This window comes from Trichosurus vulpecula, chromosome 3, assembly GCF_011100635.1.
Source record: "Trichosurus vulpecula isolate mTriVul1 chromosome 3, mTriVul1.pri, whole genome shotgun sequence".
NCBI classification, from domain to species: Eukaryota; Metazoa; Chordata; class Mammalia; order Diprotodontia; family Phalangeridae; genus Trichosurus; species Trichosurus vulpecula.
In genome coordinates, this window is record NC_050575.1 from 316,391,200 (window position 1) to 316,408,646 (window position 17,447).

Consider the following 17,447-nt stretch of genomic DNA (forward strand, 5'->3'; position numbering starts at 1 on the left):
TCTATCTATGTCAGGCACTATGCAAAGCATTCCATATTCTCAATTCTACAGTACCATGTATTTTATTAGTATCTGATTTGAACAAGTCCAGATTAATATTGACACTTGTAATTTTACATGTGAAATATTTCCCTTGGGCTACCATGATGTATGGAAAATGAAGTCCTTAACACAATGGCTTCCCATACTTGCTTTGATACTTCAGGAATCTGGTATTTCATTGGGTGTTTCCTCTCTTAGTGCAGATCCCAACATCTTCGTTGCCAAAAATCATCACAGTGGTCTTTTCTGTGGTGATCAGCCTTTCCCTACTTAGCTAGCCTGGCCCATGGGTGAAAGATAACACAGTTCATCCCTAAGTTGTATTCAAAGCCTTTCCAGCTTAGAAGGATCTACTTGGAATTGAAATTCACTTGTTTAAGTCTTCAAGGCCCAACTCCATACCCTGATGAGGTATCAGAATTGAATGTCAGTAAAGAGTATTTTTATGGGTAAACTTATTTTTAAATCTGTTGTTTTAAAAACAAATTATTATAAAGGGGACTTTTTAACAAAGTCATGCTGTATAGTGCACTCAAATACTTTTTTTGACATATGTAGGTTCCTAGATGATGCAGTAGACAGCACACTGCAATTGAGGTCAGTAAAGACCTGAGATCAGATCTGGTCCCAAACACTACCCTGTGACCCCGGGCAAGTTATTAACCTCTGCCTGCCTCAGTCTCCTTCTCTGTAAAATGTGGATGATAATACCACCCCTCTCCCAGGGTTGTTGCAGGGATTGAATGAAATCATATTTATAAAAGTACTTTTCAAACCTTAAAATGCTATATAAATGCTACTTATTATGATTATAATGATGATTTAGTATTGTTACACTTCCGAGAGGAGAGAGGGTAAGATTACTTTGTCACACCACTCTTAGAATCTTATATTTCCTATATAAAAGCTCTCCACTCCCTACCAAGGTAATTTATTAACTCATTGACCATTTATTGACTCTTACTGTGGGTTTTGAACTGCAGTAGGCACAATAGAAATAAGCATATTTCTTGTGGAAAAAGAATAGAAAGAAGTATAAGACATGCTCCCCCAAAAGTTTAAAGTCTAAGTGAAACCAAGACAATGACAAACAGGAGGACAGTGATCCTTATGATCTAGAAATTTCGAGCTGAGATCAGAGAGTATGAGGATCATTTCTGAGTTAGTAAATTAAATTCTTCCTTGCTCATCCTGCAAGAGCAACAAGCCAGTTAGTTATTCCTTAATTGGCTGAAGGGCTGCCATAGCTATTTCAACCTGAAGGAAGCTCTCTAATAGATCCATTCTCAAACATGTTTAACATTCTAATCAATGGCTTAGCATTATACATTGGAGCTGGAAATGACCTGGGACCGAAACAAAGTATGCCATGATTCTCAGTTTAGCAAATGATGTGAATCTGGAAGGGGGTGGGAGGGTAGATATCTGATAAAGTGAATGAAATAATCAAAATTTAAAGAATCTCTAGATACTAGCATGGTAGTCTGTTATAAACAGAAAGTCCTATTATTTGAGTTTTGAAATTCAAATATACAAATATAGAAGAGACATGGCTTAATAATAATTTTTGTGGAAAAGGCTTTAGGGTTTTAGTGGACTGAAAGATCACTGTAAATCTACAGTGTGAGCAGCACTTCTTCCTCTCTTCCCCTGAAAAAAAAAACAGCTAATATTTTCTCATTTACTAGCTATGTGACCCTAGGAAAGTCACTTGACCCTATTTGCCTCAGTTTCCTCATTTGTAAGATGAGCTAGAGAAGGAAATGGCAAACCACTCCAGTATCTTTGCCAAGAAAACCCCAAATTGGGGCACAGAGAGTAGGACACAACTGAAAAATGACTGAATGAAAATGTTTTCTTAGAATTAATAGACACATAATATCCAGAATAAGGAAGGCGATATAGTCCCACTATCCTCTGTCTTGGTCAGATAACATCTGAGGTAATCATATCTGATATTTAGAAAGCACTTTAAAGCATCCTATAAATGAACCTCACAATAATCCTTTGTTATAACCATGATAGCAATCGTTATCCCCATTTTACAAATTTCACAATAATCCTTTGTTATAACCATGATAGCAATCGTTATCCCCATTTTACAAATTTCGCAATAATCCTTTGTTATAACCATGATAGCAATCGTTATCCCCATTTTACAAATAAGGAAACTGAGGCTGACATGAGTAAAGCGAACCTGCCCTCAGTCACACAGCCAACCTCTGATTCAGGGTTTGATCCTACTGACTCCTTGTCTATTGTGCTATGGGGGAAACATTTTAGGTGGGACATATTAGACAAACTAGAATTACATCCAGATGAAGGCAACTAAGATAACGAGAGACCCTGGAACCACGCTATTCATGGAAATAAGTAGAAATGTTTAGAATAATGAAGGAAAGGCTTGGAAGGAGGGGGTGACATGATAGCTATTTTTGAGTATTTGAAGGATCTTCTGATGTGTTCTGCTGGCCACAGAACAAAGAACTAGGACCAATGAGTAGAAGCCACAGAGAGAAAGGTTTCAGTGCAAAGAAAACCTTTGTAACAAGTTTATATATTTTTTTGGTCTGGGGCTGTGATTCCACTGGTGCAGTGGAGTTTTCTGTGAGGACATTTCTTTCATCAATGAGGATTAGCCAGTCTCCTGGAATTAATAATTTTAGACAGTTGCCTGGGGCACCCAGAGATTCAGTGACTTTTTCAGGGTTACTTGGACAGTTTATATTAGAGGCAGAGGGTCTTCCTGACTCCAAGGCCAGCTTTCCATCCACTGTACCAATGGTGTCAAACAAATAGAAATGGTTGCCAGCAGACAGTATGTTGAATCAAAAAACCACAAATTAACATTATCATGTTGTATCGTATTTTCATTCATTTCTTTTCACATTTTCCAACTACATTTTAATCTAGTTCAGGCCCTACAAAGGATTGCAAGCATATGGCCTGAGGGCTGCAAATATGACACCTCTGCACCACCTCTGCACCACCTCATGTTAGCTCTCCATAAAGGTCCACAGTGAGAAACAATAATTATAGCCATTTAAGAATGGAATGGCCTACTCCACTATGATGAGTCAAGTCAATTAGTATTTATCCCATGGCTTCTATGTGCCAGGCACTGTGCAAAGTACAGGGGATACAAAGAAAGGCCAAACCCAGTCTCTGCTCTCAAGGAGTTCACTGTCAAATACGGGAGACAACAGGCAAGCAACTATGTAATACATGTGTATGTGTATGTGTTCTATATGTGTATGTGTAATATGTATATACACACACACACATATATATGATCGTATCTGATGAACTGTCATCCTACTCTGTACGAAAACCTTCTACAATATGCCTTTCCAAGCTCTCCTTAATCTTACAGCCTTCCCTCTGAGGCTAGTCCCCGTTTATCAGATATACATATGAATACATATTATATGTGTGTGTATATGTATACACACATATAAATATGATAAGAATGTCTTCTTACAGATTAGGATAATAGTTTATCAGAAATCCTATAGAGAGGAATCCTACTCCAGGCAACAGTTAGGTTAGACGATCTCAGTGGTACCTTCCTTCCAGTTTTCAGATATTTCAATCAACCAATAAATCAATAAATAAATATTTATTAAGGGCCTACTACGTGCAAGGCATTGTGTTAAACACTCGGGATATAAAAAGAGGCAGAAGACAATCCTTGCCCTCAAGGAGCTTATAGTCTAATATTTGAATTTGAATCCAACATTCTATCTTTCTGTCTGTCTGTCTCTTTCTGTCTCTCTCTGTCTCTCTGTCTCTCTCTCTCTGTCTCTCTCTGTCTCTCTGTCTCTGTCTCTGTCTCTTCCCTCTCTCTCTCTCTCTCTCTCTCTCTCTCTCTCTCTCTCTCTCTCTCTCTCTCTCTCTCTGTCTCTCTCTCTCCCCTCCACCTCCGCCCATTCTCTACTTGCTATACTAGAACCAAGTAAACACCAAGATAGGACTGTCTTTCTGTGTACATTTGGAAAAATAACTCAGCACCCTTATCAATGTTCAGGCAGTAGATCTGTTATTTTGTTGGTTAAAAAGAACTCCCACATGACGAAAGTGCATCTACCAATTCAAGTCAGCACCTTGTCTACAAGTTTTAGTCTTAGTTAGAGAGCTACCTAGAGTTTTGGAAGGGTAAGTGATTTGCCCAGGGTAATAGAACCAATATGTATCAGAGGAAGAATTTGAATCCAGGTCTTCTTGGCTTTAGGGTCAGTTTTCTATCAACTGATGCCAAATAAATTTGGCTCCTTTGGCTTATTTTTACTTGTCTGTTTATCACTCAATTTTAGTATTAATATAAGTTCCTGAAATATGATCAGGGCTGCCAAAACAGATGTTTATATTTTGGTCTGCTTGAAACCCCCAGACATGATTGTTAATCCCAGAGCACACTGAGGAAGGGCTTCTTTTTCTGGCTTCATGTGTCTTATAATGCAGTATTTGTATAGACATTTTCTGATCCAGGAATTTAAAATTTTCCATAGTTTCCACATGACAGAGTTCTATGCTCTATCCTCCATAAGTCACTAAGACGAGACACAGCCAACAGGAGAGTAGCCTATTTTATAAGATATTCTGCAGTCGATTTGATAAGACTGGAACATGATGTTATTGAATAGGGCTTTGGAGCTCAGCCTGAATTCCAAGATGAGAGTGTTCTCCTCACAGTCTAATGCTGTAGTCTTTGGGGAAATGAGATAAATGGTCTGATCATAGAGCAGTGGGGGACAAGAATCTTTGAATCAGCAAAAATAACACATGCAATCTGAATTTTAAAAGGTAGATTGCAATCTTAGCAACAGAAACTAGTTCTTATTCTGACATGTGGTTATTGTGCGTCTCTGGTATTCAAAATGGAGATCAAAACATGTTATATCTATTTTAACTAAACAGAGATATGTGGAAATAATGTGGAAATTTGTGAGGTTGGTTAGGGAAAAAAACCCAACAACTTGTTTTGGAGTTAGAGGACCCAGTGTTTAAATCCCACAACTGGTACATAGGACACTGCCTAGTCTGTTGACTCTGATTCTCTATCAGTTTGAAGAGGAAGAATGTAGCTAAGCTCTTGCTTTTTTGCATTATGTTGAAAGGTTTTGTTGATGCCTGTTGTTTTTGTATGCTATAGACATTTTCCTATTACATTGATATGTCCCACATACTCTCCACACCCTGACTCTTTCTTGTTGCAAAGAGAAGTTGTTAAACAAGACAAACCAACATAGAAAAGTGATCTGATAGAACATAACATCAGGTTTAGCTGCCTTATGAGGGTTTTTTGTTCTATATACTCAATTTTAGCCATTGTGTACATTAGTCTCCTGGTTCTTCTTTTTACCTATATATGTTCATACAAGTTTTCCCATGGTTCTCTGAATTGCTCATATCTCTCCTCTTATGGTGCAGTCATATTTCATCATATTTATGTTTGTTCAGTCATTCCCCCAATCGATAGGTACCCCCTTTATTTCCATTTCTTTTTGCTACCACAAAAGTTTTGCTTTCTTCATCAAATCAGATTTACACTTTTACTACAACTAAAGGCAAAAATAAAAGTAGTTCTATCAGCTTATTTTCAAAAAACTTAAATTTACCCAGGGAGGTGGCACAGTGCATAGAGTCTGGGCCTGGAGTGAGGAAGACTCATCTTGCCGAGTTCAAATCTGGCTTCAAACACTTACCAGCTGTGTGATGCTGGGCAAGTCACTTCAGCCTGTTTGCCTCAGTTTCTCATCTGTAAAAAGGAAATGGGAAACCATTCTTGTATCTTTGTCTAGAAAACCCCAAATGAGGTCACAAAGAGTCAGACATGACTGAAATGACTAAACAAGAACAACATGGGGCAAAAATAAAGGTAGTTAAACTCAGCTTATTTTCAAAAAACTTAAATTTATCCAGGACTATCCTAGAAAGTCCTAACATGTGCCATAAGAGAATAGAACGATTCCATTTTAGAGCTGCAAAAGCACTTAAAGGTCATCTAATCCAAGCCACTATTGTAAAGTTGAGGAAATGGGTCCAGAAAGGTTATAGATTGCCCAAGGACTCCCAACTGAGTCAGGGTTGGAACCAAGGTTTTTGAGAAGTCTGATTCCTTTTTTCAGCATTTCAAGCTGTATACTCCCAACCTAATTTTCATGTAAATAATGAGACTGGGGGGAAAAAATAAATGTAAAGATTTGACCGGCCATATGGTGCCAGAAAACTTGGGCAAATATCTCTACATAGAAACACCAACTAGTAAATACAGTAACTAAGATCCCATTTCCAGTTCTGTTGTAAAGGGTGGTTATTTGTTAGTTCAAGAAGGCTTTTATTCTTCATTCATTCATTCATTGTTTGAACAAACATGTGAGAGGTAGAATGCCCTAGTGTGAAGAATGATAGATTTGGAATCAGAGGATCTGAATTAGAATCTCTACTTTTGTTATTTATTACCTGTTTCACCTTAGATAAATGACTTAATCTCTCTGGCCTCATATGTAAGATGAACAAGGGAGACTCAACAAACTCCTTAGATTCCTCCTACTAGTTCCAAATCCCATGATCTGTAGTATTATGCCTTATGACTACTGTAACACTTAGTGGAGCAAAGTTAGGTTGGGAATTGCAATATCACCACATTTTTGAAAGTAAAACTCAATTTCCCTCAGATGAGTAGTAAAGGCCTTCAATCCACAATGGAACTTTACATTCAAAGGGCAGTTGAAAGGGAATCATTCTAAATTGGTAGCAATTACTTAGAAAATTCATTCATTATAGATAACTTTCATTTGTAGGAATAATTATTGCCCTGTCAAAATTTGCTATAGTAGAAAGTAATTAAGTCTCCTCATTTTATGAGAAGTGTAAATTTTATTAATAATATAATATGAAATATATTGTAATATAAATATATTTATTTTACATAAATATCTACTATTATATTTAAGATATAATATAAAATAATTTAAGTATTACTTATTCTATTTATATTTTTAATTCTGGAAGTATAAAGTTTGTCTTTACTGCAGTGGGGAAAGCAAAAGGGGGAGTATATCTTGGAAAAGCTACATAAGCAGGAGAATGGGTATCATTATTTGGTCATTAGAAATATCTTGTCCCAGCCATAGTCCTACTTAGACTGTTCATTATGGCGATGAATAAATATATATATTGTCTATCTACTTTATATCTAGTATGGTGTCAGGTGTGATGTATTAAGAATAATACAAGATGGTATATAATTAAGTATGGTTAAATACTCATCACCTTGGGCTGGTCAAAAGATTTGGATTTAGATTCTGACTTTGTCTGTGCGACTTTGGTCAAAGCTCTAGGTCTCAGTTTCCTTTCACACCATGAGTGTATTGACCTAGCTGCCTTTTGACTTACCCACTTGACTATCTCTTTGGGTCCTTGGATTCAGGATTCAGCAGGAACCTTACAGTTAGCACATCACAGTTGTGTTGATTATACCTTTACTGAAATCATTAAAGGATATTGGGATGTTAGCAAGCAAAGATATAAGATGAAAATCAGACTCAGCTCCCCATGCTTTAGTAGTTTCTCATGGAGATGTATCTTTGGATCTGATAGCAGTAATCTACGTAGTGAAAGTCTCACCAAGTCTCACCAAGTCTCACTCCTGCCCTTCAATTGCTTTGATTAGCCCTAAGGTTTTGAATACCATGTCAGCTGAAGGACACAAACAAAAGGGGCCAAATAATATCATAAAGACAATTAAGCTATGTCTCTTAAGTCTTCTTTTAGCATGGCAAGGTTGCTTACTACATGTCCTAGGGACTTTACCCCATCTCATGGTGCTATAACTTAGTTTTCTATATAGTGAAATTTTTCCTTTTCCACAACCACCATGATACTTTCTATTTGCGAAGTCAGGACTTCGCAACACTTTTCGTCTTTTTCTATAGGAAAACACTGGCCAATATTCCACAATCCACCCCTTTGATCTTGCCCATGGGTTGCCATTTCTCAGACCAGTTACTACTATAATATAGCTCTAATTATGGTGCTGTGTCCCTGCCATAAGGCACAAAAAATAATACATTAGTAGATCGTGGCTTTAGTTTCCAAAATTCCTATAATTGTAAGGTTTGAAAGATAAACTTGCCAATAGGTCTCAGCCACCTTCCTAGTCTTATTATGTGACCTTACTTGCTATATGAAGGCAAATTATTCTCAGATCTTTGTCATGGCCACTGAATAGAGGACTCTACCTCATCTTATGTTTTGTGCACTTTAGGTGTGATTTCCTTATTGTGGCTAATATGTAAAAAACATATTTCATTAATTAAGGTACAAATTCCTCCTTAGGAAGCTAACATTTCCTCCAGTATCCACCAATTCTGGAGGCTTGTCAGCCTTGGCCTGCCAGCTACCAATCGCTCCAGGTATAAAACTTGCAACTTCTAAAGAATGATAGATACGTGAACTATCGCCTATTTCAGCTCAGCCACCCCTCCTCCTTAGAACAATGTTCTAACCACTGCATATAACAGTGTTTTTATAGATCCCAAATCTATTTAATTCAACTAATGGATAGGAATAATAGGGGGTTGGACAATTGGAAACTAATGGCCCCATAAGACATCAAGAAACAATCAAACCAAGTCAAGAGAGTGAAAAAATAGGGAAAATGTGAAGTATCTCACTGGAAAAGCAACTGACCTGGAAAACAGATAGAAAAGAGATAATTTAAGAATTGTTAGACTACCTGAAGGCCATGATAAAAAAGGAGGGCCTAGACATAATATTTCAAGAAATTTTCAAGGAAAAATGCGCTAATATCCTAGAACCAGAGGGTAAAAGAAAGCCAAGAACTATATGAACGCACTTTTCACATGAATAGTCATATCTAAACAATTGGAGAAATGTTAATTGCTCATGGGTAGGTTGAGCCAATTTAATAAAAATGAAAATTCTACCTAAATTAGCTTTCTGTTTCAGTGCCATGTCAATCAAACTACCAAAAATTATGTCATAGAGCTTGAAAAAATAATAACAAAATTCATCTGGAAGAACAAAAGATCAAGAATATCAAGAGAATCAATAAAAAAAAAACATGTGAAGGAAAATCACCTAGTAGTACCAGATCTCAAAGTGTATTGCAAAGAAGTAACTATCCAAATAATTTGGTACTGGCTAAGAAATGGAGTGGTGGATCAGTGGAATAGATTATGTACACGATATGCAGTTATAATTGACTATAGTAATCTCATATTTGGTAAACACAAAGATTAATGCTTTGGGGAACAGACTAACTATTTGACAAAAATTCCTGGAAAAACTGGAAAGCAGCTTGGCAAAAACTAGGTATCAGCCAGCATCTCACACTATATACCAAGATATGGTCAGAATGGATACATGATTTATACATTAAGATTGATACCATAATGCTAGATATGTGGATAAAGGAAGAATTTATGACCAAATAAGAATTAGAGAACATTTCAAGATGTAAAATGGGTGATTTGATTACATTAAATTAAAAAGGTTTTGCACAAACAAAACCAATGCAACCAAGATTAGAAGGAAAGCAGGAAACTTGGGAAATTTTTTACAGGAAGTTTTTCTGATAAAGACTTCATTTCTCAAATATAGAGAGAACAGAGTCAAATTTATATAAGAATATGATTCATTCCCCAAATGATAAATGGTGAAAGAATATGAACAGGCAATTTTCAGAGGAAGAAATTAAAGATATCTATAGTCATATAAAAATGCTCTAAATCATTATTGATTGGAGAAATGCAAATCAAAACAACTCTGGGGTACCACCTCACACATGTCAGAGTGGCTAATATGACAGCAAAGGAAAATGACAAATGTTAGAGCAGATTGGAAAAATTGGGACATTAATGCACTGTTGGCAAAATTGTTAACTGTTCCATCCATTCTGGAGAACAATTTGGAACTATGCCCAAAGTGCTAAAATAAAACTGTGCATACCTTTTACCCAGTAATACCACTACTAGGTCTGTATCCCAAAGAGACTGAAGGAAAAGGAAAAGGACCTATATGTACAAAAATATTTATAGCACCCTTTTCCTGATGGCAAAGATTTGGAAATTGAAGGGATGCCCATCAATTGAGGAATGGCTGAACAAACTGCGGTATATGGTTGTGATGGAATACTATTTTGCCATAAGAAATAATGGGTAGGATACTTTCAGAAAAACCTGGGAAGATTTGTATGAACTGATGCAAAGTGAAGTGAACAGAACCAAGAGAACATTACACATAGTAACACCAATAGTGTATGCTGATCAATTGTGAATGACTTAGCTAGTTTGAGCAATACAATGATCCAAAACAGTTCTGAAGGACTTATGATGAAAAATCCTATCCAATTCTATAGAAGGAACTGATGGAGTCTGAATACAGATTACTCTCTTTTTCTTTTTTTCTGTTCTGTGTTTTCTTTTGCAACATGGCTAATATGGAAATATGCTTTGCAGTACTTTACATGTGTAATCTATATCAAATTGCTTGCCTTCTCAAGGAGGGGGCAGGAGAAGGATACAGGGAGAGGAAATAAAATTCAAAACTTTAAAAATGAATGCCAACTTTTTTACATGTAACTGATAAAAATTAAATAAGAGAGATGAAAAAATAAAATAAAACTGAGGAGTATTTCATTTATGACTGGTAAGAAATGGTTCCACTCTAAGGGCCACCAGGTTCTGTTTTATTATCCCTAACCTATAAGCTGCCAGAATTGTTTTTAGTTAATACTAGTGTTATGTTTATGAGGAGAGCTTCCTCTGGTTTATTCCTTTTCTCCATGGATTGCTACTCAAAAATCTCAGTGCAAGCATTCTACCTTTGGAGAATTAGAGATGGTTTAGAATACACACTGCCACAGCAAGATGGTCAGTCCATTTCAGGAGTTTGGGGGGAAAGTAATCAAAGATATTTTTTAAAGTCTATTCTATTTTTAAACTATCTCAGTGACTTGGGAGGTGATATGGGAGAGATTATATTTCAAGTTCTATGGTGAGACCTTGTCTAATCCAACACATATTTATCATTGAAGGGTGTCCCTTGGTCTTCAGATTTGGGGCTTATTTGTTTACATGGGAAAAGAATGTCATTAATTAGGATAGCAATGGTGGTATCTGCTGTAGCTATACTGCACAGGATCATGAATTTGTACCTGGAGTTGGTATCCACAGTCATTGGGCATATTTCCCATACCTCTTGGTAAGGGGCATCATTGTAGCCTACCTGCCAATCCCACAGATCGAGAGAGCTCTTAGGTGTTTGGCAATACTGTTTTTAAGGCATGATTCCACTGGTTGGCATTGAAGACAGGCAGGAATGGCTGATGGCTGATGGCTTTGTCTTGAGTCAGGGGGATTATTGGGTCATCCATGTAGAGAATGATATCCTATCCTCCATGATTTGAATGAATATGGACCACACTTTGAAACTGTTAACAATATAGAAAAGGCATTTGCTCTCATGTTTTCCCGTACTGATGGGTTTCTCCTGAGCAATAGAGGCTAATGTAGTCCCCTCTGACAGGAATTCTCTTGGCTGACACTTCTAAGTTCTGCCATTGATCCTGGCCCAATACTGGTGACCTCTTGATAATTCATTCCTAGATCTTTAGTGTTCACAAACCATTCTGAAGCATAACCACATCTCATGAGCTTGTATACATTATTAATCAGCTTATCCTGGCCTTGGAAGGTATATTCACAGACCAGCCAAATTTCATGGAATTCTACCCACTAAAATGACTAGCTAGGCTCCTGATCTCTTCTGCTTTCTCTGGTAAAGGTCTGTAAACTGCTGCTTTCCAATGCTAAATATATTTTTTTGTACCTTGCTGATCTATTGGTGAACCAGGCCCATTGTTGATCTTAGGGGAGTTTAGCTCTTCAAATGGTGGAAGAGGGGTGTAGTGGTGAATGTTTAACAACCAGCTCTCTGGAAAAACAAACACCATACACACAATATACTCTTGAGTTTAATTTTCATTATTAACATTTTTTCTACCATTTTTTCAAGTCTACACAACAACAAGTCATGCCCTGATCTATAGTGTTTGTCAGTCTCAGAGGTATAAATGCTCACCTTGAAAATTTATCAATTGGCCAATATAAGCCAGAAGGGCCAGGGGTCTTGTGGCTTCCATGGGGACCCATCTCTTGTGGACATTCACCACCTTCTCCTGTGGTATACTTATCCCAATGGGACCTGGCCTGGCCTTCTCTTAAATGCACCACTTCCACTTCACTGTGGAGGACTTTTAGACATGTCCCACCTTTTCAGAACTGTCTTGTACAACCTACCCCAGGACAGGGATTTCAGGTTAGAAAATTACTAAACTTCATTTCCTCAAAGACCTTTACATGTTGTCCCTGAGTCAACTTTCCTATAGTAACTAGGCCCAGTAACATGCCCAGATTTTTCTCACCAAGGTTGTGTATCATGTCCCTCTTTCAGGGAATTTCTGGCTCCAAAATTCCAGAGGCCACTTATTATTTTCCCCTACCCATGTTTTCCATGGTCTTCTTTCTTCTTGGAGTTAAGTCTTGTGGAACTTCACCCACTGAGATGACTGGCCAGGCCCTTGATCTATTATGGTTTCTCCATGGGCCATTTGTAGAGCTAGTGTTCTCCAAGGTCAGATGCCTTTTCTTTATCTTGCTGATCTGTCAATGAAACATGCCATTGGCTGATCTTGGGCAAGTGAAGGGGAAGAATAGATTAATGTTCTTCAAATGGCGGAACAGGGGTATGCTGGTAAATGACTCCATCACCTCCAGAATCATGGGCCAATGTGGGTTATACAAGAAAACATCAAGCTATATGTCTTAAAGATTCTTCTAGCTATGCAAGGTGCTAGTTAACCTAGAGATTCTATCCCCTCTTATCTTTTTATAACTTTATGTTCTACATTGTTAAATTTCTGTCACTCTATAGTCCTGATGATTTATTGCTATCTCCGTAACCAGGGTTTAGGATGCTTTCCAACTTTGCAGTCTGGGTTAGTGGGAAAGCAAAGCTAGTTCCTACAATAATGGAAATCCATTGAAAACTTAGTTAATAGGTTACCTGAGGCTGAGAAGCAAGTGACTTCACCATTGAGGTCACACAAAAAAGTGTCAGGAGCAGGATTTAAATCCAGGTCTTCCTGATTCCAAGTGTAACACTCTGCCACACCATACATTGCCTAGCTACATGAAAGATTAAAGGTCACCTAGAGAAATTTCTGTATTTGTTTTATAACCCAAAATAACTTTTTTAATATTTTGGCAAAGTTATAGGTTAGATGTAATAAAAATTTGGCTTACTTTGATACATCTCAAGGCAAGATGCCAAGTGGAGGTTAATCCTTCTGACTTTCAGTTATTCATCTTGGCATTAATGATTTTCATTTCAGAATCATTTCAAGTGGTGGTGAGAGGAAATGGATTTCGTCACGCCCGCAATGTGGACAGAGTACTCTGCAGCTTCAAGATCAATGACTCCGTCACACTTAGTAAGTCACTTCTTGTCCACTTCTCAGTTTCCATTAGAATTTCATGTGAAAGGACCACATTATTTTCTCCCCATAAACACAGACAGATAAGAATCTATTGTTAAAGGCCTCCGGAAGAAATTCTCAGGAGTTTATGAGTCAGCAGTTCATTTCATGTAACAGCATACTATTTCTCTGCTATGGTTTGATTTGAGTTGTAGATCAACCAATATCAAGAAGTGTTTAATCTAATGGGCTGGATCTTATAGAAGTTTAAGTTACCATGTTTCATTGCATAATTTAATTCAACAAATGTTTGCTGAATGCCTTACTATATATATATGTGTGTGTGTATGTGTGTGTATATATGTATATATGCTTAGCACTGAGACATGAAGATGACAGAGACAACAGTCCCTACCCTCATGGAGTTTATAGTCTAACAGAAGAAACACAGCATATAAACACACGAGTATGATACAAGGAGATCCAGGCCAAGAGTTCTAATAACAATGAGAGGGAAAGTCTATTTTTAGCCAAAGGGATCATGGAAGGCAAAAATATTGAGCCTCTTAAAAGGTGATATTGAAAAATGAGCTAGTTTTCTGTTTCTGAATATACTTGAAAGCCTCGCTGTTGAGTTGCTGTATGCAGTCTTCTAAAAGGATGCCAATTTCTCTATTTCAGCTCTCAGATGGAATTTGTTTCTCCTAGCCAAAAAATTCTCAGTGTGGTACACACTTTATATATATCAGAATTTTTTTAAATTTCATGTCCCATTAGTTAAAAAATTGAGCGATGTGCTCCCCATATACAACTCCCACATACATTTATTTATAAATCGTATACTAATACAACTGCATTAATAATTTTTATACTGTAAAACTTATACAAAATAGACATTCTAAAAAGATCAGATAAAGATGAAATAATATTTGATCTTAGAGTTGGTAGAGGGTCATTAGAGTTTATTGTGTTGAGGAATGACGTGGTCAGAAAATTTTTAGAAAAATCACTTTGCAATGGTATGGGGGATGGATTAGAGAGAAATGAATTGAGGCCAAGAAACCAATTAGGATTTTATTGCAATAGTCCAGGAAAGAAGCGATGAGGACCTCAATTAGGATAGCAACTATGTGAGAAGAAAGAAGAGGATAAATATGAGAAATATGAAGGAAGACATGACAAGAACTAGCATCTTAATGAATATGTAGGGTGAGGAAATTGAGATGTCAAGGACAATATCAAGATCGTGAACCTCGATGACTGGAAGGATGATGGTGCCTTCAACAGAAATAGAGAAATTCAGAAGAGGGGTGGATTTTGGGGAAAGGGTAGGAAGTTCTGCTTATGACATTGCAAACTGAGATACCTACAGGGCATTAGATTTAAAATGTTTGATAGACCCTTTGTGATATGGGACTAGAGTTGAGGAAAGAATTTAGGAATGGATATATAGATCTAGTAATCATCTGAATAAACTAAACTAAACCCATGAAGTTACCAAGTGTGAGTATTTACAGAGAGAAAATCTACATGGAGCTTTGGAGTAAACTCACAGCTAGAGGATATATTATAGATGATGGTCCAGAAAAGGAGACCGAGAAGGAACTTCTCAAGAAAACCAAGACAGCAAGAGAACCAAGGTAGCAAGACAACCAAGAAAGTCACCTCAGAAAAGATAGACTAAGAATCCAGGAGGAGAGGATGGTTGTAAATTGTTATATAAATTGTGGTTATATAAATTGTGTCAAACGTTGCAGTGAGATTAAGAGTGAGGGGGATTGAGAAAAAGCCATTGGATTTGGCAATTGAGAGATCTTTGATGACACACGAGGAGATCATTTTCAATTGAGTAAGCAGTCAAGGATAATAAAGAGGTAATAATCTGGGAAACTTGAAGGTTCATGGTGCCCTTGATGGAAATAGGGAAGTTCAGAAAATATGTTAGTTTGGAGAAAGAGTTAATATAATTGTGAACCAACCAGGCCTACTCATTCTATGCTACTTACTCTTTTCCACTGAAAAATGTAAAATCTGAAGGGAAGGACTTAGTGACCAGCCATAGAGCCCACCATTATATCTACAGCAGTCACAAGGTGATTAGGGATCAGGATATGGGGAGCTTTGTTGTGCCTGTGTAGCTGCTTTGGGTGCCCATGATAGGTTAGATTATAACCACCCTGAAAGTCTCAAACCCAGTAGTCACAGGAGACTAATAGTGGAAGGATGTGCATTGGGGGAGCATGGAGTGGCAATGTAGTTGTGTTGGAGATAAACCCACAAATGCCTGGATTGGGAGATCAGGGTGGAATGTTATTCATCTTCCCACCCACCAAGTGACTGATCACATACCCCTTGATTTCATTCCATGACCTCTCAGCTTGCTCTGGTTCCTACTTTGGAGACCATTGGATTAAGAGTCATAAAGATAAAAGCAGTTGGATGTACATGATGTGACAGATGAAACCTCAACATTGTCATACAAGGTCTTTTTTAGGGAGCATGTTCTTAATTTAAATAAATTTATGATAATTTAGAGCCATCTAGGGAATTTTAAACAAGGCTTACTATAGGAAATTATGTGCCCAAGATCCATGGTTCACAGCTGACATCTATCAAAAAAATTTATCAGTTCAGTATCTGTAGAAGTGGACAACTATGTATTACAGTAAATAAAGTGCTGCGCCTGTAGTCAGGAAGGACTGAGTTCAAATCCAGCCTCAGACATTTATTAGCTATGTGATCCTGGGCTTGTCACTTAACCCTATTTGCCTCAGTTTTCTCATCTGTAAAATGAGCTGGAGAAGTAAATAGGAAATTAAACTTCGAATGGAGTCACAAAGAGTCAGATATGACTGAAACTACTAAACAATAAACAAAATCTGTAGAGGTAAAATAAATAGGATATCTTGAATTTGTGGGTATTTTTTAACTTTTCAGAACATTTTAACATGTATTATTTTTGTTACTTCTGTAGATATTATTGAAAGTTGAGAAAACAGAAAGTCGGCTTTTAGTGAAAGGCAGCTTTTTGAGGTAGAAATTACAATGAATTTCATGTGATGAATTTGACTTTTATCTCTGCCATTTACTGTGTAACTTTGGATAAGTCATGTTTCCTCTAGGAATATCAGTTTGGGTTTTTTTTGTTGTTGTTATTAATAAAATGATGGAGTGATCTCTAAGGTTCTTTCTAGGTCTAAAAACTTTTTATTCAAGTGAGTGGGGAGGGAGGAAGGTAGAGAATTTAGAATTCAAAGTTTTAAGAATAAGTGTTAAAAATTGTTTTTTACATGTAACTGGGAAATAAGATACACAGGCAATGGGGTATAGAAATCCATCTTACCCTCCAGGAGAATAGAAGGGGAAAGGGATAAAAGAAAGGGGGCGGGTAACAGAAGGGAGGACAGACTGAGGAGAGGGGTAATCAGAAGCAAAACACTTTTGAAGAGGGACAGGGTGAAAGGAGAGAGAAAATGGAATAAATGGGGGTAGGGAGAATGGGATGGAGGAAAATATAGTTAGCAATAGTAACTGTGAAAAAAAATTTTGAGGCAAGTTTCTCTGATAAAGGCCTCATTTCTCTAACATATAGAGAACTGCATCAAATTTATAAAAATAAGAGCCATTCCCCCTTGATAAATGATCAAAAGATATAATCAGTTTTCAGATGAAGTAATTAAAGCTATCTATAGCCATACGAGAAAAATATTCTAACTCAGTATTGATTGGTGAAATTGAAGTTAAAATAATTCTGAGGTCCTACCTCATACCTATTAGATTAGATAATAGGACAGAAAAGGTACATGAGAAATGTTGGAGGGGGTGTGGGGAAAATGAGACATTAATGTACTGTTATCAGAGTATTGAATTGATTAAACCATTCTAAAAGAGCAATTTGGAA

The 17,447-nt window shown here is 37.0% G+C and overlaps 1 protein-coding gene across 1 annotated transcript in view; it reads left to right on the plus strand.

Annotated features, from left to right (window-relative positions):
• The window catches only part of ANTXR1 (ANTXR cell adhesion molecule 1), a 309,492-nt gene that overhangs the window by 103,035 nt on the left and 189,010 nt on the right, over nucleotides 1–17,447 (plus strand). Inside the window, exon 10 of the mRNA XM_036751470.1 lies at nucleotides 13,463–13,561. Within this exon, the coding sequence (XP_036607365.1) occupies nucleotides 13,463–13,561 (99 nt within the window). The remainder of the gene's footprint in view (nucleotides 1–13,462; nucleotides 13,562–17,447) is intronic.